The sequence below is a fragment of the Schistocerca americana genome, chromosome 9, assembly GCF_021461395.2.
Source record: "Schistocerca americana isolate TAMUIC-IGC-003095 chromosome 9, iqSchAmer2.1, whole genome shotgun sequence".
In the NCBI taxonomy this organism is placed as follows: Eukaryota; Metazoa; Arthropoda; class Insecta; order Orthoptera; family Acrididae; genus Schistocerca; species Schistocerca americana.
In genome coordinates this window covers 199674123-199697688 of record NC_060127.1, presented here as the reverse complement: position 1 = coordinate 199697688, position 23566 = coordinate 199674123, and the positions used below count along the sequence as shown (strand labels likewise).

Sequence of the window (23566 nt, the reverse complement as noted above, 5' to 3'; positions counted from 1 at the left end):
TGCAGTTATGTTAGTAGTCACTGGTATTGTTCAAGAAGGCTGAACAGATGATCTGAAGTGAAAGCAGTTTGCCATTACTCCTTTTAAGTAATATAGATGTTTAGTTACAGTAAAAATTATGTTAGAATCACCATACTGCTGTCTCTTGTCTGCTGTACAATAATAAACTGCAGTTACATTACATTGCTTGATGAGTCTCTAGTTCCAAGTTCAGGTGATGTTATGAGAACTAAACTGAAATTCGAAACAGTCCACAACACAAGTATCAAAAAAAATATTAACATAGTACCCAGGGAAGTATAATTTAAGATATATACATAAATATATAAATAAAATAATATTTAAATGAAGACTGAGCAAATATGGGTAAAGACCGCCATTAACAATTTTTTACTCATAAACTAAGGAAATCATCTTCTATATACAGGGTTATTCAGAAGTCCACCAACAAACTTTCAGACTAGTATGGACCAAAACATGAAAAAAATTCCAGTAAACACAGGCTCTAAAATGCATGCCTTGAGAGTTGTTCAACAGAAGAGATGTGTCTCAGAGTAACAAAGGCAAACAAGTACTCACAGCTCTTATGGTACACATTTTCAAAACCACGTTTACTACTTTTTTTTTGGTTTGATCCATGCTACCACCTCTGAAAGTTTGTTGGCGGAGTTCTGGTTCAGTCTGTAGAACCATTGTATATATATACATAAAAAATAAAAAAATTAAACAATAAATAAATAAAAAACTCCAAGAAACATGGACATTATATAGCCATAGTTTTCACTGGCAAAGTGTACAACAGTTGTAAACCTACCTCATTCCACATCATAGCGAGAGGTCACAATAACTAATAAATAAATAACAGAAATAACTAATACTGAAACTAAGGAAAATCCAGGATGGAATGCAACAATATTATGAAAAGAAAAGTTGCTACTCACCAGACAGCGAAGATGCTGAGTTGCAGATAGACACAACAAAAAAACTATCACAAATAAAGCTTTCAGCCAGTAAGGCATTTGTCAAAAATAGATGACAGACACACACACTCACGCAAACGTAACTCACACACACGACTGCAGTCTCAGGCAACTGAACCCCCACTGCGAGGGGCAGCAAAAATGCATGATGGGAGTGGCGACTGGGTGGGAATAGGAGGAGGCTGGGGTGGGGAGGGGAAGGGATAGTATGGTAGGGGTGGCAGGTAGTATAATGCTGCAGGTTAGGTGGAGGGCAGGAGAGGGGGGAGGGGGTAGTAGCAGAAAAGGAGAGAAATAAAACGACTGGGTGTGATGGTGGAATGACAGCTGTATAATGCTGGAATGGGAACTGGGAAGGGGCTGGTGGGAGAGGTCAGTGACTAATGAAGGTTGAAGACAGGAGGGTTATGGGAACATAGGATGTATTGCAAGGAAAGTCCCCACCTGCGCAATTCAGAAAAAGCTGGTGATGGTGGGAAGGGTCCATATGGCACAGGCTGTGAAGCAGTCACTGAAATGAAGGATATCATGTTTGGCAGCGTGCTCAGCAACAGGGTGGTCTACTTGGTTCTGGACCGCAGTTTGTCGGTGGCCATTCATGCTGACAGGCAGCCTGTTAGTTGTCACACACACATACAATGCAGCACAGTGATTGCAGCTTAGCTTGTAGCTCACATTAATGGTTTTACAGGTAGCCCTGCCTTTGATGGGATAGGTGATTTTTGTGACGAGACTGGACTAGGTGGTGGTGGTGAAAGGATGTATGGGACAGGTCTTGCATCTAGGTCTATTACAGGGGTATGAGCCATGAGGTAAGGGGTTGGGAGCAGGGGCTGTGTAAGGATGGACGGCGGACTACCACTGTGGGAGGGTTGGGAAGGATGGTGGGTAGGACGTTTCTCGTTTCACAGGGCACGACGAGAGGTAATCGAAACCCTGGTGGAGAATGTAATTCAGTTGCTCCAGTTGTGGGTGGTACTGAGTTATGAGGCGAATGCTCCTCTGTGGTCGAACAGTGGGACTTTGGGAGGGGCTGGGAGACTGGAAGATAAGGCACAGGAGATTTGTCTTTGTACAAAGTTGGGAGAATAATTACGGTCTGTGAAAGCTTCAGTGAGACCCTCAGTATATTTCGAGAGGGACTGCTCTTCGCTGCAGATGCGATGACCACAGGTGACTGGGCTGTACGGACGGGACTTCTTATTATGGAACGGATGGCAGCTGTCGAAGTCGAGTATTGCTGGTGGTCAGTAGGTTTGATACGGACGGAGGTACTGATGTAGCCATCTATGAGGTGGAGGTAAACATCTAGGAAGGTGGCTTGTTGGGTTGAGTAGGACAGGTGAAGCAAATGGGAGAGAAGTTGTTGAGCTTCTGGAGGAATGTGGACAGGGTCTCCTCATCCTCGATCCAGATTGCAAAGATGTCATCAATGAATCTGAACCAGGTGAGGGGTTTAGGATTCTGCGTGCTTACGAAGAATTCCTCTAGATGGTCCACGAATAGGTTGGCATAGGATGGTGCCATGTGGGTGCCCATATCCGTACTGTGGATTTGTTTGTAGGTAATGCCTTCAAAGGAGAAAAAATTGTGAGTGAGGATATAGTTGGTCATGGCCGCCAGGAAGGAGGTGGTTGGTTTGCAATCTGTCGGGCATTGGGAAAGGTTGTGTTCAATAGTGGTAAGGTCATGGGCATTAGGAATGTTAGTGTAAACGGTGGTGGCATCAATAGTGATGAGCAGAGCACTGTGTGGTAAAGGGACAGGAACTGTCAGTGGAGGAAATGGTTGGTATCTTTTAGATAGGAGGGTAGGCTCCGGGTAACAGGTTGAAGGTGTTGGTCTATGAGAGCAGAGATTCTCTCAGTGGAGGCACAGTAACTGACCACAAAGAGGCATCCTAGGTGGTTAGGTTTATGGACTTTAGGAAGTGGGGAGTGGTAGGTGACTCAGCATCTCTGCTATATAGTGAATAGAACTTTCCTTTTCATAATATTTTTAATACTGAAACTACAACATAATCTTGAGAATACACCCTCTTTATACTAACTAAATACAAAAGCAGCAAGACTGCTGACACTACTGAGGGAATATTTGCTGACAGATTACAGAAAGAGCGAATAATCTCCAGCTACACCTATATATACATCTATACTCCACAAGCCACTAAGTGTGTGGCAGAGGGTACTTTGTACATCACTGTCACTACCCTGTTTTCCTGTTCCAGCTGCAAATGGTCCGCATTAAGAACCAATTAGTTTTATGTGATCATTCCACATTAAATCGTACCATATGCTTACCCTTAGACATCTTGTGGACATGGCTGCTAGCAGTGACTGTTCTGCAGTTGTGTCGGCATACAAAAATGGATCTTTTTGCCTATTTATGGAAGTTATGTTGACAGTCAATTGCCACTCCCCCCATGGAGCATTGATACTCTGCAGATCTTCCTGCATTTTGCTACATTTACTAGCACTGTGATTCTCTGAATACAATAGCATCATCCATGAAACACCTCATGGAACTTCTGATGTTATCCACTAGACATTTATAGTGAAAAGTTCTGTAACATTCCCTTGGGACACGCCAGAAGCTACTTTTGTGCCTGAAGATTTTTCTCTTTTGAGAATGACATAGAAATGTTTCTCTCTTTGGAAAATGAGACAGAAAGACAGTGTTCTGGTTGCCAGAAATTCTTCAATCTAACCACATAATTGCTTTGATATTCTGTACACTCGTATTTTGTCCATTACATGGCAGTGTGGAACTGTATCGAAAGCCTTATAGAAGTCCAGGAATATGGCAACTTCTGGGAGCCTGTATCTAATGCTTTCTTGGTCTCATGGACACACAGAAACTGGACAAGTGAGCACCTGAGACAATTTCAATACACAACTCGATCTAAATGTTTAATGAAGAACCCATAAACCCAAAATTTTGACCCTGTTACTTGTTATTTCAGTTTTGCTAATAATATTTGGTTTTGAACAGACAATTAAGACATTCAGTTAATAATTTGAATAGTTTATTTCATTTTGTAATTAATTATAGAGATAGGTAAAATTGGTAACGTCTGATAAAAATACGATGCACTCAGCATTCTACTGTCTACAAAGAGCAAATTTTAAATTTGTCTTGTATTGTAACACTAATACGAAAACCAAAAATTTATTTTATATGCCAATTGATGTCATTGAAAACATGAAGACATCTGATAAATCTCAAGACAGATGTGAACTGTCATGAAAGAAAATCATATGAGAAAGAACATATATTTTTATCAGAGACGTCAAAATAAATTGTAAAACACTCTAATGATAGCAAATTCAGATGAAAATATTAAATAATTTGTCACAAGATGTCTGTTACAAAATTGTCTGGGTGTGATAAAATGTTGTAATAACTGTTTCAACATAGTAAGAAATGCATTAATTGTTGAAAGATTGTAAATGTGATCACAGCTGTGATCACATGGCCCAGCACTGTTTTAATCTTTGTCTCGGTTATTGTTTCTCTTTCAGCTGCAAAACCTCATCCCCTACCTATGTTTGGTTTCAATATTGTTGACAAAACAACAGAAGCTGTTAGCAGCATGTGGCTTTAGAAAGTATTGTATTTCTTTTCTATGATTACGAAGAGAGCTATTTGGCAGACATTATAGACTATACAATGATTGTTTATTTCCTTTTTTCATCTGTTGTCAGCTTGGAGACAACCACTGGTAGGTCAAAACACGGAATTGGGAAAGGTTTGTGTGATTGTGTCACAGCAAATAAAATAAAAATAAAATAAAATAAAAAACTACAACTGTCCAACACTGAGTGGAAGTCAGCATACAAAGCAGCCATACTGTCAGGACCAATTATACTGTCAATTGAAATGCAGTTCCAATTCACATTATCAATGAAACAGTTGCAAGAAGCAGACAGAAAGAAAACCTACCGAACTGGAACTCTCTGACTGGTGCTTTTTCTTCTTTGCCTTCTTCTTTTTCTCCTTCTTCTTCTTTTTCGACTTTTTATGTTTGTCAGACTTGCTGGACTCCCTCACTCGACTCTCGACTGACGGTGCCATCCACTTGTCGTCGCCCCGCTGCCTCCTCCTCTCCTCCTCCAACTTCTTCTGGTAAAACTCTGCCTCTGCCTAGTTCCACAAACAAAGATTTGGCATTTCGTGTTGTTTACTTATTTAAAAGGTTTTAGTTATTGGCATAAAGCTATTCCTACAAATGTTATAGAGCCTTACAATTGCAGTACTTACATTACTTGCATTACTCACGCACACACACACACACACACACACACACACACACACACACACACACACACACACACACACACGCACACACACAAACTGCTGTAACCAGCTGTGGATGTAAGAAGTGGCAGTGCATCTGAAGAGCACACCATAACTTCTGTAGTCCTAAATGGGTAAAAGAATCACCACAAGTGCATGCACAAAGAATGCCATAATGTTGTATCTTACGGGACTCTGCATCGCACTGCCGAATACAAACCGAGATGTGGCAGTATGGAGTATCTTCACAGACAAGAGGGGGGAGAAGTGAAAGAGATATTTTAAATACATTTCATTTCATCCAACCCTCGAATGGGTGAACTGATTTTCACAACACGAGCAGACGCACAACGTACTTTGTACACATGTAAAGGATAGCTGTCTTTATATTTCCACAATAAACATGTATGAGCAAATTCACTGTTTAATCTTAGTTTAAGTCAACAATGATAAAATAAACTTATATTATATACGCTAAATCTCTGTTTAATTAAACAATAAGAAAATAAACTTTCATTGTATCACTCTGTTGCTATGTACAAGCATTACCATACTGCACTGACTCACTTGGAGCGTTAAACAGTGCAGTTGCATCAGATCCCAGCCAAACACTTGTGTGATTACTACTGTATTGTAGACATCTGCCTCATTGTGGGACTGTGCTGCTAGCTCAGATTATGGGGAATTTTCTTGCACGGACTGTAAATGTTGTCCTCACCTAGCTTGCTGTTTATTTTATATACTGTTGCTCACTAGAATTTATGTCAATACAAGTTACCATGGTGTTAACTGAAGCAACAATGAGGCAATAGGTACGGGCTCACAATTGTAAAAGAACAATGGAACAGTACAAGGCAATTGGTGCCCTTTACACATTAGTGCACCTGCTCGAGGGTTAAAAAGGCAGTCAAACTGTACCTTTTAAATTTTGCACCTACACACTTAAAATTACTCAGAGCAGGCTGTTCCAGCTTGAGCACCCACCATGTGCAACCGCCAGCTACCTACGAGATTGCTGACGAGCATTGGTGGCTAAGCGGCTCACGCGTGCCCAGAATGCAGTACAGTAGGGTCACATCGTGGGTAATTCGTATTACAAGGGCTAACTGTAAAATAGCTTCTGACTGGCTATTGCCAACATTAATTATTCACATAATTACCACAAATTCGATTATCGTCTGTTGTACCATGTCATCAGTTTCTTTACAACTTCATTAAAAAATTGTGTTTCAGTCAGTTGTTCACAGCATCCTTGAGCTCACTGTCAGTTGAAATGCTGAGTACTCAACAGGTCCTCCATCTTGGATAAGAGGTGAAAATTGATACATTGCAAGCCCAGATTATAGGGAGGATGATGAAAAATTTTCTGGTGGGAAACGTTTGTTTTTCCTTCATTTGATTCACAGGACCAGGACTACACATTGACATGTAGGACACTAAAACTTCCAGTAATCGTCACATGCAGTTTGTTTTGGATTGACCTTAAGAGACTTTAAGAGTCTCACAATAAACCTGTGATGTCAAGATACCTTCACACACGTTACTCTCATGAAATTTGCTGTCAAAATTCCTTTAATATCCCAAAAAACAGTAATGTCAATTGAACTATTTGGGCTCATTGGAAGACTGAGTGTGCAGCCACTGTTTGGACAGTTTCTCAGTTTCTGAGTTCACATACTGTGCTCATGTCTCATCCCCTATCATAATTCTGTTCAGCGATTTCTCTAGCTCTTTATGGGAGCACTGAAGGCATACTGAGGCCAAACACACTATTTCAGTTATGTCAACATTGACTAGACATTCTGGTATCCATTGCACACAAAATTTATGTGACAATGTTGAAAGGAGGTTGTCCTTGAAATCTGAGGCACATTTTCAGAAAGTTTGGAAATTATGAGCCGATACATTGCATGCAAAATTTTTTCATCGTGCTGCACAAGTCACGTTTGAATGTTTTCCTCAACCACTTTTGTCATGCACATCTGTGCGAGCAGCCTAAAATTTCCTCACAACACTATCACTTCTAACCCCAACCCTCTACATGACACAACTCACACTGGATTTTCAGCAGCACTGACTCCTCCTGCTTGCAAGTAGTGAAAGATAAAAAGAACTCTGCAACTGGTGGGAGAGACTGTAATATCATCCTTCAACTGCTTGCTAACCTACACACTGATGAACACAACACAGAGATAACTGACGTAACATTACCTTCAAAGTCTACTTTTATAATTACACAAGCACCATGAAGCTATAAGCATTTGTTAATTTTTAACAGCCAATCAGCCATTAATTTACCAGTTATCCTCAGAGAGCGTACAGCATTTAGCTGAACTAAATTTGGAAATTTTCTCATAAACATCTGAGTACAAAATGTTCTGCCCCCTTGTCGCCTATAAATGAGCAAGCATGTGTACAAATAACTTTAACTTCAATAATAATTAAATGGGACAGTAGTAGTCTAGTAAGTTGTTATTTATACATAGATTATATCCTACACATGTCCACAATTTTGTTTTGTATTTTTATTATTTGTTTGGGGTACTCCGTGGTGGGAATGCGGCAGACGAAGTTTGACAGCAGAAATCTCATCACAGCAGGTGCTACACGGTGCTAACAATGATGCACGAAGTGCCAAAAAGAACCTCTGAGTATGTAACCCCTATGAGTGTGAAAAACAACTATACTAACCAAACCCACTTTATTTATGTAAAATGTTTAATTAGTACCAGCTCAACTACTGCTAAAACCAGATTTTCGGACTTATATGTAATAAAAGTTCTTCAGCACTCAGAAATGAAAGAATAATTTTAATCAATGAGGAAAGAAGAATAAGAAATCCCGGATTCACTATTCACGTGGATTTGAATATTAAAAATGTTGAAAGCAAAGTTGCAGTAACCTGAAAATGGATTTAAAAAGTAAAAGTCTGTCTTTAATGTGTATTACCACAGATGTTTTAGAAAACCTGCAAAGGAGAAAGCAAATACACTAAGACAGAAAAGAAGCAAACCACAAAGAAATTATTCAAATGAATTGGAAATCTGTAGATGTGATGTACATGTACAGAAAAACAAATGATTACAATTTCAAAAAAATGGACAATTTATTCAAGAAAAATCCTAGTCTTGTTACAAATTTTCATTTGTCGCTTCAGTTTGTATATATACGAGGTCTGGAACTTAAATAGTGGCAACTATTTATTCACAACCAATACAAAAAGAGTTCCATGTTTGCACCTGTTACTGCGTTTCAAAGTAGTCACCAGTGTTGAGTAGAACACGTTGCTAGCCATGTGGAAGGTGTAGTATACTGTTAGCAGAGCCTGTTCTGTTGATGGCGGGAATGGAGCGGTCTATTGCCTGTCGAATTTCTGGAACAGTTCTGAAGCGAATGCCACGAAGTGGCTCCTTCATCTTCGGAATCAAATCAAAGTCACAAGGACAGTTCCATCGAACGAACAGAGCAGCCATAGCTTGCGCTGTATGCACCCGTGCATTGTTGTGGAAAATGATGGTTGGGTTGCGCAGAAAGTGTAGCCGCTTCTTTCGCAAAGGTGGTCGCAGGTGATGCTCCAAAAATGAACAGTAATACTGTGCACTGACAGTCTGCCGTGGAGGAATGTAATGCGTTAGGATAACACCATCACAGTCGTACACGAAAATCACCATAACTTTCACCACATTGGGGCTCTGACGCACTTTCGTGTTTCACAGCGACCAATAATGACACCATTCATTGGATTGGCATTTCAGTTTTGGTTCATAAGATGTGGCCCACATCTCATCCAGTGTTACGATACAGCGTAAGAAAGCTTCTCCTTCGCATTCACAGTTCTCCAAGTCCGCCTGAGCAGTGTCGTAATGCGTCCATTTCTACAATTCGTTCAAGTCATGCAGAAGCCTTCGTGATGCTATTTTTCGCATGCCCAGGCGTTCCTTCAGGATGCGAAGCACAGTCGTATGCGCTAATCCGGTTTCGTGGGTGAGCTCACGAATCGTATGGCGTCGATCACTGTCCACTAACGGAGCAACAGCACGCATTACTTCTTCAGAGACGCTAGGATGACCTGCCCGATGCACGTCCGCCACAGTTTGCCGACGTTCGTTGAAGGCTTTTACCCAATGTGCCACTGTTCTGTACGGCAATGCCGATTCCCCACACGCCTCTTGAAGACACTGTCGTGCTGTACAACCTGTGGCATATTCGATCTTAATCCAAATCCGTTGCTCCTGTTTTGGAAACATAGTGACACCATTATGTTAGACCGCTCACTCACAAGTGGCTGCGTTTCCCTCGATTATGCGTGCACCGGTGACGTGGGACGGGCGAGTCCATTTGCTCAGAGGTAAGGTATGTATGTCAACAACGTGTGCTATCAGCAACAATAGTGGATTTCATTGCATAGTGTCTCCACAGCAGTGTTGCCACTATTTAAGTTCCAACCTACATACATATGGATGTTTTAGACTTGCAAACGTCTCTGGAACCATTTAGTTGCATTCGATTAAACCACCCATGCCTGGGTTTCAGGCAGGAAGCCCCATTTTATTTGATGCCGAGGCATTATTTCAATACAGCTGCGGAGACTCTGCAATGCTGTTTGATTTTAGGGGAATACGAAGTGGGCTGAGATGTGACGGGAATATAGATTGATGAGGAAGATGTGCTACGGCAGTCTGTGCAGTCAAGCAAAGCCACTGTGCCCGGGTGGTATAGTGGTTAGTGCATCTTCCGACTGAGCAGGAGACCTGGATTTGAATCCGACCTCGGTACAAATTTCATTCATTGCTTCAGTCTGCATATAGACATCCTAGGTGTCTGAGACTTGAAAAGGTCTCTTAACCACACAAACTGGCCAAGTCAGTATCACGTCGGTCCACATCGGGCCGTTATGCAAGCAGTTATTAGGCTCCGCATTGATTGACTGAGTTGTTGGATATCTTTCTGGGGGATATCGTCCCAACCTCACTGGCCGAAGCAGGATTTGGCAAAAAAAAAAAAAAAAAAAAGAGTAGAAACTCTCACCATGTGCACGGGGGTGAAATGTTCCCGTGTTGACCTGACCGTAGGGTCAATTACATGTGTGCAGATCAGGGGGAGCACTGTGCTATACCAGCGACATTCACATGGCCTTCCATTGAAGGAACCATGACAGCTGTGAGCTACATAACGTTATGTACCATCTGCATTCCTTCGTGCCCCATGTTCTTTCTGATGGCGAAGGAATCTTCCTGCGAGATAACTGTCCATGTCACAAGGCCTTAACTGTGCTACAGTGGTTAGAGGAGCACGACAGTGAACTGATGTAGATGTCGTGACTGCAATATTCTCTCTATATGCTATCGAGCACCAGTTCCGCGCTCAAAAACCACTTGCCTGTAATTTACAGAAACTGCATAACACGTGCATATAAATCTGATGACACATCGCTTTGGAAATCTATCGAGGGCTTGTCAGATCCGTGCCACACTGCGTTCCACACAAAATTATCTTTGGAAAAATAAATTAGTGATACTGATGTGGCACAACAGGAGATCCTCTCGTCTGTCGTGCACTTCACAGCAGTTTGCTGAGTATGGACGTACATGTAGAATATTGACTGCTCTGTGGTGTTCTAAAGGAATGTCAGTTACTACTTTTGCCTGAAAAAGTTTTAATTAGTATCGTGCACTTAAACAGTTTAGCTGAAGTGCCCTCATACTATTTCTCAAAAATCCCCTCAATACCTAAGTATACTTCTAATAATTCAGAAAGAGTCCATGTAAATCAGAAGCATTCAGTTAAGTGTTTTCTGGTCATATTTCAAGCAAATTATTTGAGATACTGCTTGTCTAACACCACAACCACTTGCCGCAGCTCGTGGTCGTGCGGTAGCGTTCTCGCTTCCCGCACCCGGGTTCGATTCCCGGCGGGGTCAGGGATTTTCTCTGCCTCGTGATGCCTGGGTGTTGTGTGATGTCCTTAGGTTAGTTAGGTTTAAGTAGTTCTAAGTTCTAGGGGACTGATGACCATAGATGTTAAGTCCCATAGCGCTCAGAGCCATTTGAACCACTACCACTACCACCACCACCACCACCACCACCACAACCACCTGACATCCACAGCAAGCCCCCATCTGGACTACTTTCTGCATTACCATTGTCAGGTCTAGCCTGCACATCAATGCAGCTCTTGCATTTTTTTGTAATGTCATCTACACGACTTCCATCAGATCGTTGTCTCGGTCTTTTGTTGTCTCTTAGAATCCAGCTAATGACTTCACTGGTCCACCTACCATCGATTCAACTGGTTAACTGCCATGCCTACATCAATTTCATTTTCATTAATGTCATATAATTAAGACTTCCGCTCCAGTGTGTTCCTTAACACAACTGATTGCTTTCCCTTTGCTGATGAAGCAAGTATTATAATTAAGCCCAAATGTGTAACTTTAACACATGAAAAGGTAAATAATTATTTCCCAAAAATTAAGGAAGGAAGAAGGAAGATCATAGTATAATATTCCATCAACAATGAGATGATTAGAGCTGGAGCACAAGCTCAGATTAGAGATGGATGGAGGAGGAAATTGGCCATGTCTGTTCAAAGCAACCATCCCAGCATTTGCCTTGAGTGGTTCATGGAAATCGTGATAAACCTTAAGTTAGATGGTTGGACAGGGATTTGAACCACTGTCCTCCAAAATGTGAGTGCAGTGTGCTAGCCACAGTGCCATCTCACTCAGTCTCAAAAATGAATATCAGGTTTTCTGCAACTGAACTCTAAACACAGTACATTCAATTCAATACTGCACAAGGCCTGATTACACAATTAGAATATACCAACAACAAATAATAAGGAGGGTAGACAATTAAGACAATTATGTTTTCATACTGATGAAAACTTAAAACAGGAAAATCCATACAGAAGACCTGCTGAAAGTTCAGGTTCAGCTATTTTTGCCATAAGAATAATTGCAAACTTTGGGTATGAAGAAGTCAGAAAGTTAACATTTTTTGCATATTTTCATTCATTGATGTCTTGGGATTAATATTCTGCCATATGGAAAACATGGAATTTCTTCACAGCATATACAATGGCCAAATCTTCTCTATCTGAGAAGTTTCAGCAGGAGCTCAGGATTTTTTAGAAACATAAGTAATAGGCCGTTCGAAGCCATCAGAATATCTACGAGCCAGTACTGCCCCAATCTGTGCTATGAAGCGTCCATCACAAGGACCAAGTGAGACCCGGCTGGTACGTCACTAAGCAAGTTGCAGACGGCAGAATGATCTTAAGGGTGAAAAACACAGTTTCACAACACGGCAACCATAGAAACTGAGTCCCTTTGCACAGCAACGCACGTAACAGGTGAGAGACTGTTGCTGTCCCAGGCAAAAATTTATGGAAGTACCTGACTTTGCCTAGAAAAACCTGAAGTTCCTTGACCGACACAGGGTGGGGAAGTAACACAACAGCAGAAATATGTTCGTGCAGGGGTCTGATACCATCGTGAGAAACTTCAAACCAAAGATAAACAACAGAAGGTTTAAAAAAAAAAAAAGAAAAAGGAGTGTGGAGATTTTGTAAATGTTCCTCTGTGGAGGCACCATAAGCTAAAATGTCATCCAAATAGTTTGCACAACACGGCACAGATGCTGTAAGTTGTTCAAAGAAATTCTGAAAAATGGCAGCACTGGCAACTCTAAAAGGCAACTGCAAGTACGGATACAGTCCAAAAGGGGTACTGATATCCCAAAGGAGGATATTGACGCACTGTGACTCGGTACCTAACGAGAGTTGTAAATAGGCACCTGACAAGTCAATTTTTGAGAAATATTGACCACCTGATAACTTCGCAAAGAGTTTGTCAAGGCATGGTATTGGGTACAAAGCCACTACAGATGAGCTCACAGAAACTTTAAAATTGCTGTAGAGGCGCAACGGGCCTAACCGTTTCTTTACTATAACTCACTAAGAGATAGATCATTCACTTGATGCAACAGGCCAAACAAAATTGAATTCTGTGACGTGATCTAATTCATCTTTGACATGTTCCCTAAGTAACACTGGAACCAAATGTGCCTCGAAAAACCAAGGCTGAGCAGGTTTCATGGTAATCTGTGCTGGAAAATTGTTGGCACAACCCAATCCAGGAAAGAAGAAAGAGAAAGAATCAGAACATAATACATCCAACTATGTATGTGACACTTGTTCACACACTAAATTCACTTAATCTGAAATGGTAAAACCACACAACTTACAAGCATCTACTCCAAAAAGATCCTCCATTAATGTGTTATCTACAACAAGAAATTTAAATGACCAGACTACTGACTTGTAGGTCACTGGGACGGAGAATTGGACGTGAATAGGAATACTCTGTTTACTGTAATTTACTAACTTTCATGACACATAGAGAAGCAGAGGGCAGCCGAAAGCCATACAAGTTTGTGCGTTTAACAAGGTTACCAAAGGTCTTGTATCTACTTGTATGTGCAGAACTTCACAAAAAAAAAGCTTGTTTGGCACAACGGAAATAGCTGATACAATGTTTATGATCATATACGCATCAGGATCATTGTGTTGAATTTTTGCATCACAAACAGAAGCAAATGTGACCTTTTTTGTTGCAATTATGACACGCAGCCCAGCGTTTTCGGTAGTCTGGGCACTCATGGTTAATGAAACAATCAGAGCAGGACAGAAATATGGTATGTGTACTTTGCTGTTTAGTAGCCTGTTTAGTTCATTGGTGCAGCTGCTGCTGGGAGCGAGGTCAGGTGTCTTGATGCTATGATTGTGTGCAGAATGTCATGATCATGTCTTCCCCCTGTGAAATATCTGAAGCTTGGTGTGGAGGAGACCATCTGCTAACATGAGAAGAAATGGAGGACCAACCAGAGTCGTAATTAGGTAAAGTACAACATGACCAATAGACTGAATACAACTTTATTCTGCAAAAGCATTAACTTGAAGACGGTATTTAAGTAACACTAAGCACGAACCAATTATGTACACAAAGGGTTGTAGCAATACACATAAAGAACTGAGGCAAGCATAGCTCGGCTAGCCTTACATAGGCTATACCGAAAATAATCTTTGCATGAATAGTATTTGCCAATAACAACTGCTTATATTTTGTAAAAAAAAGTTCCTTATGATGATCACATATATGTATATATAAATCATGTAATTGCATTAATGAATGAACACTACAAAATATTGTCACTGGGATATGCTATCGAACATTGCTTATGTGTAACTGAAAATCACAGATTCATAAAACTCTACAATGTACACTGTAAGTAACTTATTATAAGAAATATGTGCCTTTTATGTAATACAGTTACCACTGATGATGGACAATGCCCGAAACTAATATGGTGAAATAAAATACTACCAAAAAGCAGCTTTTGTCGAAAATTAATTAGTAAGATGACATATTTACAATTTCTACAAGCTGCAATTTCTCCCTAACAACTCCTTCATCGTCACCAAGGCAGAAATGGTCAATATTAGAGGAAAAAACCATAAATGGCCTGCATGTAGTCATATTAATATTATTTGTTTTAGTTGTATGTTGAGTGTTCTATGTTTGTTTTGTTAACGCATTTCACATCATAATGTTTATTCTGAGTGAGTATGATAAATGGAACAAGTAACTAACTAACCATTCAACTAAAGAAATAATGCATGAAGGTTAGTCAATAAATGAAAAAAAGTTCTAAATTGTTGTGTGTTTATGTCCAGGAACAACATTTTCAATAATTTTCAGCAACCAGCAAACTTGGTTTCACTTTAAACAGAATCTGAAAGACTTTCTGCCAGGCAACTCCTTCTACTCTATAGAAAAATATCTTAACAGGACTGTTAGACCAGCTTAAATAAAAATGTGAGCTAGACTTCAGTTTTGACAGCATCTGGTCAAAAGTCAAGATTACATATTTTATGTATGATAAATTTATTAAAAGTGCATAACTATGTTTCATTCTGCCAGGGTAAAAACCTGTAAAAATTAGCAGTTCCACAACAACATAACATATTTTGACAATCAGGGCAGTGAGAATTATATTCAGATGTTTTATGTTTTTTATTTTAGATTTTCTGACTTGTTACACACCCATGAGAGTCATCTCATTTTTGAATCTATGGAACAAAAACTGAATCTAATCTAATCTCACTAATCCCAACTGCTAAGATCCAGAACTGGAAGGCACATGTATCATATCATCTTAAATGTCTACATCTATGCTACAGATAGTATCACATTCTGAAGATGAAAATGTCACAAAGTGGATTTACTTCTTATAGGCCTATTTTCATTTACTAATGCCTTATGGGATCATATTCTGGAGTAATGTGACATTGTGGAAGAAAGTATTTCTTGCAGAGAACTGTGTAATATGGTGACAAGGCACACTGACAACAGTCTCACACTACAAGCTACCCCAACCCGCTTCTCTTCATAGCCCACTGAACAACTTTCTGCAATCATGTTTTTTTCTTTTTTTTAAAAGGAAAGTCCCAGTCTCCCTGTCACAAGTCAAGGTGACTGAAAACTTCATATTCCACTCTCCCTCTCTCTCTCACACCATTTTCAATCTCCCATTTATTTATTTCGGCATCTGGCCAGTTGTTACCTTCAAATAGCCCAATATGAGAACTCATCAAATGGTTCTGTGAGTGCACAGCTGAAATTCTACAACTTCTCAAAAGTTTATATAGGCTACACAGAATGCAAACAGTTCTAAACTGACAACACGTCAAAGTACACTCAGTTATTCTGTGCCGCATATGCTTTCTTTCTCAGTTCATGTAACTGGAAACTTCCAATAGGGCTGCAGGAATAGTTTCACTGATACAGATTCTCCTTGCCTGCTCTTACATTCCATGACGTTGTTGGCAGTTTGATGAAGTTAGTCATAGCAGGTATACAGTATCCAAAGAGAATCGCTGAATCTGATGATTTCTTTTGGCTGAAGGTATGAATTGGGTACATTTGTTATCAATATAGAGTGTGGCACAATAACTCTGACTGGTCTGGTTATCATGAATTTTGATGTTGGTTACAGATGTTTGTATTTCTTTGGTGACTGGAAAAAAACTAGGTGTGCTGACAGACTGACTTGTAGCAGAGCCTGAAGTGTCAATTACATTGGAATCTGACAATCTCGATATGTGTTGGCGAAGTGAATGAACATAAATGAAAGAAAACTATACATGTTGACAGACTGACCTACAGCATGTCCAGAGGCCTAGATTGGTCCACAGTTACAACTCTGGTGGGAGGCAAACGTTCACTATAATGTGATGTAGGCTGATTGGAAGAGCATTTCAGGGCTGGCCTATGATAGGCTGTGAGGGAGAGATATGAGCGCTGCTCCAAGCTTAGGTGGGAGGCGAGAGCTGCAAGGACAGGCAGTATGATTACCAAATGGCAGGGAACCTGGCCATTTGTGTTTTGAGTCTTAAAGTTTTACTTTCAGAACGGCACGTCCCATTATGGAACACAGGAGTATGCAAGCACTGTCGCTGTACAGGTAATCCTGCACGCACATAATGTGATAGCCCAAGGGAGCTGAGAGTCGCACTGTCAGCTGCACACTCACAATCCAAGGGTGTTAAGATACCATCACAATGCGAAAGGTTGGCGCAGAAGCATGGTAGAGTTTGGAGAGGGTTTTTTGTGGTTAGAATGGTTAAATTCACATGGATTCCTACTATCTATGCAGTGAGCAACTTCAGACGCATAATATGAGAACATTTATTCTAATCCTCTTGTGAGGGTAAAGGGTCGAATAATCACTCATGTTAATAATCGTGAGACAGCCGCGAAGATTTCATGTTGACATTTGTTAGCTTCGCGAACTCACAACCATCACACTGTTCTACAGTGAATACTACAAATAGTAGTAAATTTATGTGGTTGACTGTAAAATACGATTTTATTTGTTTTTAATTAGTATGCGTCTTCACAGTCAAACTTCCATCGGATATCGCATTATCCGCAAATTCTACGGGAACCAGCAACTACTATACCTTCTTTAAAGCTCTTTCTCTCGCCGTCCGTAATTCCTCTCGTCGCTTATTGCTCTCTCGTTCACTACTGAAATTTATCAGAGACATCTTCCAATTACAGCCTACTACAACCCCGTCACTCGGTTGTTTTGATTTTATGTTTCTATCGGCATACAAACATTACGCGCAACTCGAAAACAAAACAAATAGCTCAAAGTTCATAAGATCTAAAGATAAAACTACACCCAGACTGAGTCGTCACTTCAAATGATAACTCCAAACACAACATATCATAGTCTAACATGAGATATCACAGTCGAATCACAGTCGCGACACTCACTGCTGTTAATGTTGTTACCGTTTGACAGCTGGAGCAACACTAGCGCTTCAAGCGACGAGAAAGGAGAACTTTAGATGCGCCGTAAGCATAATGCTAGCTTTTCATCCTTTCCTATGTGAATTACGAAAAAGTTGAATTATTTTATTGCCTCCAAGAGCTTGTGTAATACCAGAAGATATAGATGTTTCTGAAAAGACTTCAAAGAGAAGCGCAAGTAGGGATAAAAATCATAAATCCAGTGGCAGGCTACAACACATTCGTGAAAAAACGCTTACGACATTGGGTAGAAATTTAGCTTACCACGTTGATATCAAAAGAATATAAACACAATGATTTACATATAAGACGTATACCTCTACGTGCAAAAGGGATCGACACCCCTTTTGTTGTTCCGTAGGCCTACTGTTTTTTAGTCATTGTCGTCTGTTACCACAAGTACGACCTTATAGCTTACATGATATAAATTTGTAATTGTTTTTGCCCAAATATTTTATTCAGATTGTTCACTGATATTTTTTACATAATATGTTGTTATTCATATTTTTTCTGTATGTAACATATGACAAATCCCATATCACTGTACATGATAAAACGGGTGCTCAATAAATCAAATCAAATCTTTATATTACGGTAATCTAAGTGGGACAAGCAACTGTCAAATAGTGGGAGAAATATGGTGTGCATGTTAGCTCCAAATCCTCTAAGCCAATAACACTTTCAGAAGTTACGATAACACATTCACTAGTTCATCAATATCGGAGAAATGCTGTACCCTCTACTATAAAAGGTGGACACACGCTTTTGAAAGATAAGAATAACTGTGCTTGATCTAACCACTTCATTGTCAATACAGGTCTGTGTTGACGATTCTTATAAATCTGGCACTGACATATGGAGAGTTGAACTGGCTGCTTCTGTGCCATAAGAGTGTTTTACAGCTGTAGATGAACTGCCGAAACTTTGTGGCAGTTTGGTCTTCACCGTCAGTCGAGGTGGCTTATTTGGGATGTCAAACAGGGTGGGTATTGCATTCCTCACAAGTTTATTATTGTTTGCTTTCTTGAATAGGTTTTGTTCGCAGTATAGGTAAACCAGGTCTTTTTTTTTCACAAGATCTTCTCGTTTGCTCTTCACTAGCCATTTTATGCTCATAAAACGAAACATTGATCATTAATACACATGTAGTTTGTAAGCGAATCCTAGCATTACGGTTTAGTAACGTGATGGTATATAGCTGTCAGGGTCCTTAGGAAACCTAAAAAAAAAAAGACAGATGTGGTATCTTCTTCTTGATGTTGCTGCAATTTATTGCACTACAGACGCTCCCATTTGTAAAATCGATTATACAAACCAAAATTAAAAAAAAAAATACTGTTTGGTTTCGCTTTCATAATCGCACCGAAATCAACAATTTTACTTCCTGGCCGCTTGGTGCACTGGTGCTCCAGTAGGCAACAAATCGAGGCAAAGTGTCGCGACTGTTGTGTTAGACTGCGTTATGAATTGTGAATTCTTATTTATTAGTTTTTATAACATATATTTTTAATCATTTGATGAAAATAAAGAGGGAAAATCCAAAATTTGCATAAATCTTCACATTAAGTGTAAAAGTTGCTGATAAAAGACCGCTAATATAAACATGGTTCTATTATAGATAATAATTATAATAGATACACATTGCTCAAATTATTAATACGACCCACAGAATTTCTTCCACCGTATTATAGCATTTCTCCCATCAGAAGTCCTGCAGTCTTGATCATAGAGTATCAGCTACGGTCTTGTTAGCCTGTGATATTAGCCTCATTCCCATATAATCGAAGCACATGGTCTCTTTAACCCTTTGTTTCCTGACATAAGAAAAAATTTACTTTTTAGCATTTTCTTTGCAGAATTTATACTATCGTGGCCTTAAATGACGGTAGGATTTTTTGTAAAATTTTATTTTATTTTTCACAACTCTTTTCTCTCCTGGTACTCAGAAGTACCGTCAGACTCCACAGACAGAATCACAACATGCGCAGAAAAATGCTCCAATTTTTGTAACTTGTGCTTTATTCCACATAAATATTAAATATTTTTACATTAGAAAATTAGTTAACAGAAATATAATATTTCTGAATTTTTTTTTTTAATTTTGCATAAATTTATTCTAGAGCAACTTCACAATACATAGTAACTTAGCTATACATTTTTGACATATTTAGTGATACCTCATGAAATTGTATGAAACAGTTCTTTTTCTCATTGCAGCACAAATACGCTTTACATGTACTACATTGTGAATGTGGTCTCGGCTAAATTTTATTTTTCGTACACATTTCGCATCGTCCTCTTTTACAACGCAACACTACAAAATGGTTTCCTCGGTTTCCAAGACGTACATCCTTCGGAACAGAAATGTTATCCTTCCTTCTCTTTGGGAGAGTTATTTCATCTTTACCAGAGTTTCTCTTTCTGAGATTTGGCACTTCATATTCATTCATTAGCCCTAGTGCCACAGCACGCCTGAATTCCAGCACTGGCAGTGCCCCATGTAGATCACTGAAAATGACGTAAGCATTGACAAAAGCAATTTGTATTGCTCCCCAGAAGAGACGGTGCCACCATTTCTTTGATCGCCTGTCAAGACCACAAGTTGAACGTAATCTGTCTGCATGATCCACCCCACCCATGTTTTTATTGTAATCACATACAATAACTGGACATGTTATAGTCATACTAGTTCCATCTTTCTGTTTTCTTGTCACTACACTCTGTTCAGTGCCATGGAAGTTTGACGCACAATACACTACTTTATTTTCCTTCCATTGAAATATTGTTAGGTCTAAAGATGACTCTCTGTGATTTGATTTAGACATTTTTCTTTAGGTAAATTCCCTGGCAAACCTTTCCTGTTTGTTCTAATTGTTCCACAGGCAAATGTATTTACCGATTTCTGTGTGAGAAAAAGTGGACAGACCAACTAGTGAGAGGTAGCGCATTGTTGCTTCAATAAAGTGTTCGCACAACCTGATGGTGGGTTGGTTGGTTTGGGGAAGGAGACCAGACAGCGTGGTCATCGGTCTCATCGGATTAGGGAAGGATGGGGAAGGAAGTCGGCCGTGTCCTTTCAGAGGAACCATCCCGGCATTTGCCTGGAGTGATTTAGGGAAATCACGAAAAACCTAATTCAGGACGGCCGGACGCGGGATTGAACCGTCGTCCTCCCGAATACGAGTCCAGTGTCTGCACAACCTGACGGTACTAATAAGTCCGCCTTATATTTTCCACTTTATCTCATTCACTTGTAACGTAATGCTTCAAACTATTATAAAAAAACAAAGAAGCTAAGTGCGTACAATGGAAAACTCAACGGAAGTTTCAATAAATTGCGCACAAATTCAGGCAACAGCATGGAAACAAGCACATACAATCTTCTGTTTTCACAGTAGCGCGCGAAAAACAATTTCTAGCTCGGACCGCCAGAGAGGTCTATGTATTGCAAAATAACATCTATGAAACAGTAGAGCAGAGTTACTGTTACGTACCAACAGGCTCTCAGATCACGAAACTGCACCACGAGAAAATAATGAGAGTCAAAACTTACTGGTACTTTTAAGTACCGTCAGGCAACAAAGGGTTAATGGAGGAACACTCAAAATTCACTTCGTCAAGGAACATTAACAGTTTCTCCCGAAAACAGAACAAATTAATGCTCAAGAAGAGGCAAAAGCACGAAATTTACGACAATAACGAGTGTGGGCATTGTAATGGGTCATATTATTTTTTCTCTGGCTCTTTTCTTTAGCCCAACGATAGACTTATAAGTTATTTTATGGCAAACATAATGTTTTCAAAGGGCGGATGTATAACGAGTTCCGACGTGCCAGTATTGATCAAAAATGTGTATTCTAACCGTACTTTGAAATAGTGTCGTAAAAGCTATTATGAAAACCAAATTTATATATCGATATTTATACAAATAACCACATCTGTTTATCATTTCGCCCGCGTCGAGAACCCTGCATTAACTGGATCGAAGCAGAGAAGAGGAATTTGCGTGAACAGAGGAGGGGCGAGCCGGTAAACAGCATTGTGATAACCAGCTCTATGCACAATGGCGATAACGAGAAGAAGAACATAAATTTAATTGATGAATTTTGATCTTAAATATTTTGAACATTGAAGGTCTGTTGATATTAGTGCCAGTTAAAATTCACCCAGGATATATATACATTCCATATTCTTTCAATTATTCTTTTGAATTCTTTTGCTGATTGTGCCCTACATTTCATTAATAATTTCTTAGCTTTTCAGATGGTTTAAAATGAACTGCACAGCCTCTTCTGATCCAACTACTAAGTGAATCGTTGTTAAGGTTACGCACTTGAATGAGATTATCTGCGGAATTAATTTAGTAAGAAATATATTTCACTTTTATCTAAAGCTTCAAAGCTGTTTTGAAACATTTTGTTAGATGCATTCCTACTGTCGTTACAACAGAAATAGAAAGAGATGAAAACTGCTGCATTTGTCATTCACTACAAAAATCTATGCCAGTTATAAAAATTAAGTTAGATTCGTATCATTAGACCAGATATGGATGTCCAACTCCCTGTTCAGACAGTCCCACTCACTGTTAAGAGACAGAAGATTAGTGTTTATATCCTGTTGACACACATTCTTGTAATTGTAATGTGACCACTCACACAAACAGGTCAGTTGACCACTGATTGAAACCTGCCAAAAATCGAGCTTTAACGTACAATGTCTGTACAAAATCGCAGCTGTTACATTTTCTCCTTGTTATGCCCACAGAGCCTGTGTATAACCCTTTCATTTGGGTTTAATGGGCCATTAGTAACTCTTATCTGAAAGTTTCTGTCCTCAGATTACTAGAGCAATACTTCACAAATAGTTGCTTATAAGTTTTCCCTGGTTTGAGTCTTTTCATTCTGGATTAACTGCAGCTTACGATACCACTTTGCCAACTTGCAACCAAACTGTCACCATTCAACATAACCTAGGCCTCATGTTGAGCTACAGATCAGTTTGGTACCACAACTTACAATCCCAAAAATAATATAGCCTTGAAACAAATATTTGCACGACTCTGTTCTCTTTCAGTTTGTGCACATATTACATCGCATGACAACATTGTTTTAGTCTGGATCAAAGCCAAAATTCAGTGTTGACAGGTCCCATTTACACTTCATTTCTACTCTTGTCAGTTTCTTCCACTTTACATCATTTCAGGACATTGTTATTTGATAATGTGTGAGGAATCAATAGCACCAACAATGAAAGTCTTCAAATGTGCTGCTCATTAAAATTGGATATAGCAGAGTAAAGTGTTGGATATGGTAACATATCCTGATAAAACCCAGTTATATGCATCTACATCAGACACACAGGCCACAGTATGATTGGAAAAGCAACATTTTGTACCATAAAATTTTATATTCCTGTTTCTTTTGTGCTTGATACATGGGCAGACACACTATCAGTACAGAATTTTTTTATGTGAAATGTGAGAAATATTTTAACTCTTACTGGTTTGTACACCCATTTAATCAGTAAGCCTGTATGTGACACACAACATCATTCCTACACATTCTTCTTCTCAAAATTGCTCAACATTTTGGTGGCACTCTTAGGTTGCTTAAACAATATGTGACAACTCACAACTCTCAGCAGAAATTCTTTATATAGGACTAATTTATGTTAATTTAAATGGATAAAGATCTGCCTACCATTCCTTGAAATACTGATGGTCTCAATTTAGTATTGTAAAGGTTAATGTTCCTAACCTACAGAATACGTTTTTTGTTAAACTTTAGGGTGCTGTCACTTTCAACCCATTATTAAATTCTTAATTTCTGTGAAGCCAGAGAAACAACAAGCCTGTGTGCCAAAGAAAATGTCTGTAGCTTTTTAACTATCACTCCCTTTGGCCATAGCCTTC

General features: G+C 39.5%; 2 protein-coding genes across 5 annotated transcripts in view; both read right to left on the bottom strand.

The window, feature by feature from the left end:
- LOC124550995 (CWF19-like protein 2) overlaps nucleotides 1–17576 on the bottom strand; it is a 184478-nt gene extending 166902 nt beyond the window's left edge. For all 4 annotated transcript variants that reach the window (XR_006967752.1, XR_006967751.1, XR_006967753.1 and 1 more), the window contains exons 1-2: nucleotides 17301–17576; nucleotides 4923–5123 (exon numbers count right to left, since the gene is read on the bottom strand). Coding sequence is in view for 1 of the 4 variants with exons in the window: in XM_047125827.1 (XP_046981783.1) it covers nucleotides 4923–5123; nucleotides 17301–17387 (288 nt within the window). In the remaining 3 variants the exon portion in view is untranslated. The remainder of the gene's footprint in view (nucleotides 1–4922; nucleotides 5124–17300) is intronic.
- A 2340-nt stretch (nucleotides 17577–19916) lies between these two features.
- On the bottom strand, nucleotides 19917–20480 carry LOC124550817 (piggyBac transposable element-derived protein 4-like). The gene has a single exon (XM_047125542.1). It carries the CDS (start codon nucleotides 20478–20480, stop codon nucleotides 19917–19919), a length of 564 nt encoding a protein of 187 aa, XP_046981498.1.
- Nucleotides 20481–23566: the final 3086 nt, after the last annotated feature.

Excerpts from the sequence above, each read along its gene's own strand:
- LOC124550817 (XM_047125542.1), bottom strand. The coding sequence starts at position 20,480 with ATGTCTAAATCAAATCACAGAGAGTCATCTTTAGACCTAACAATATTT.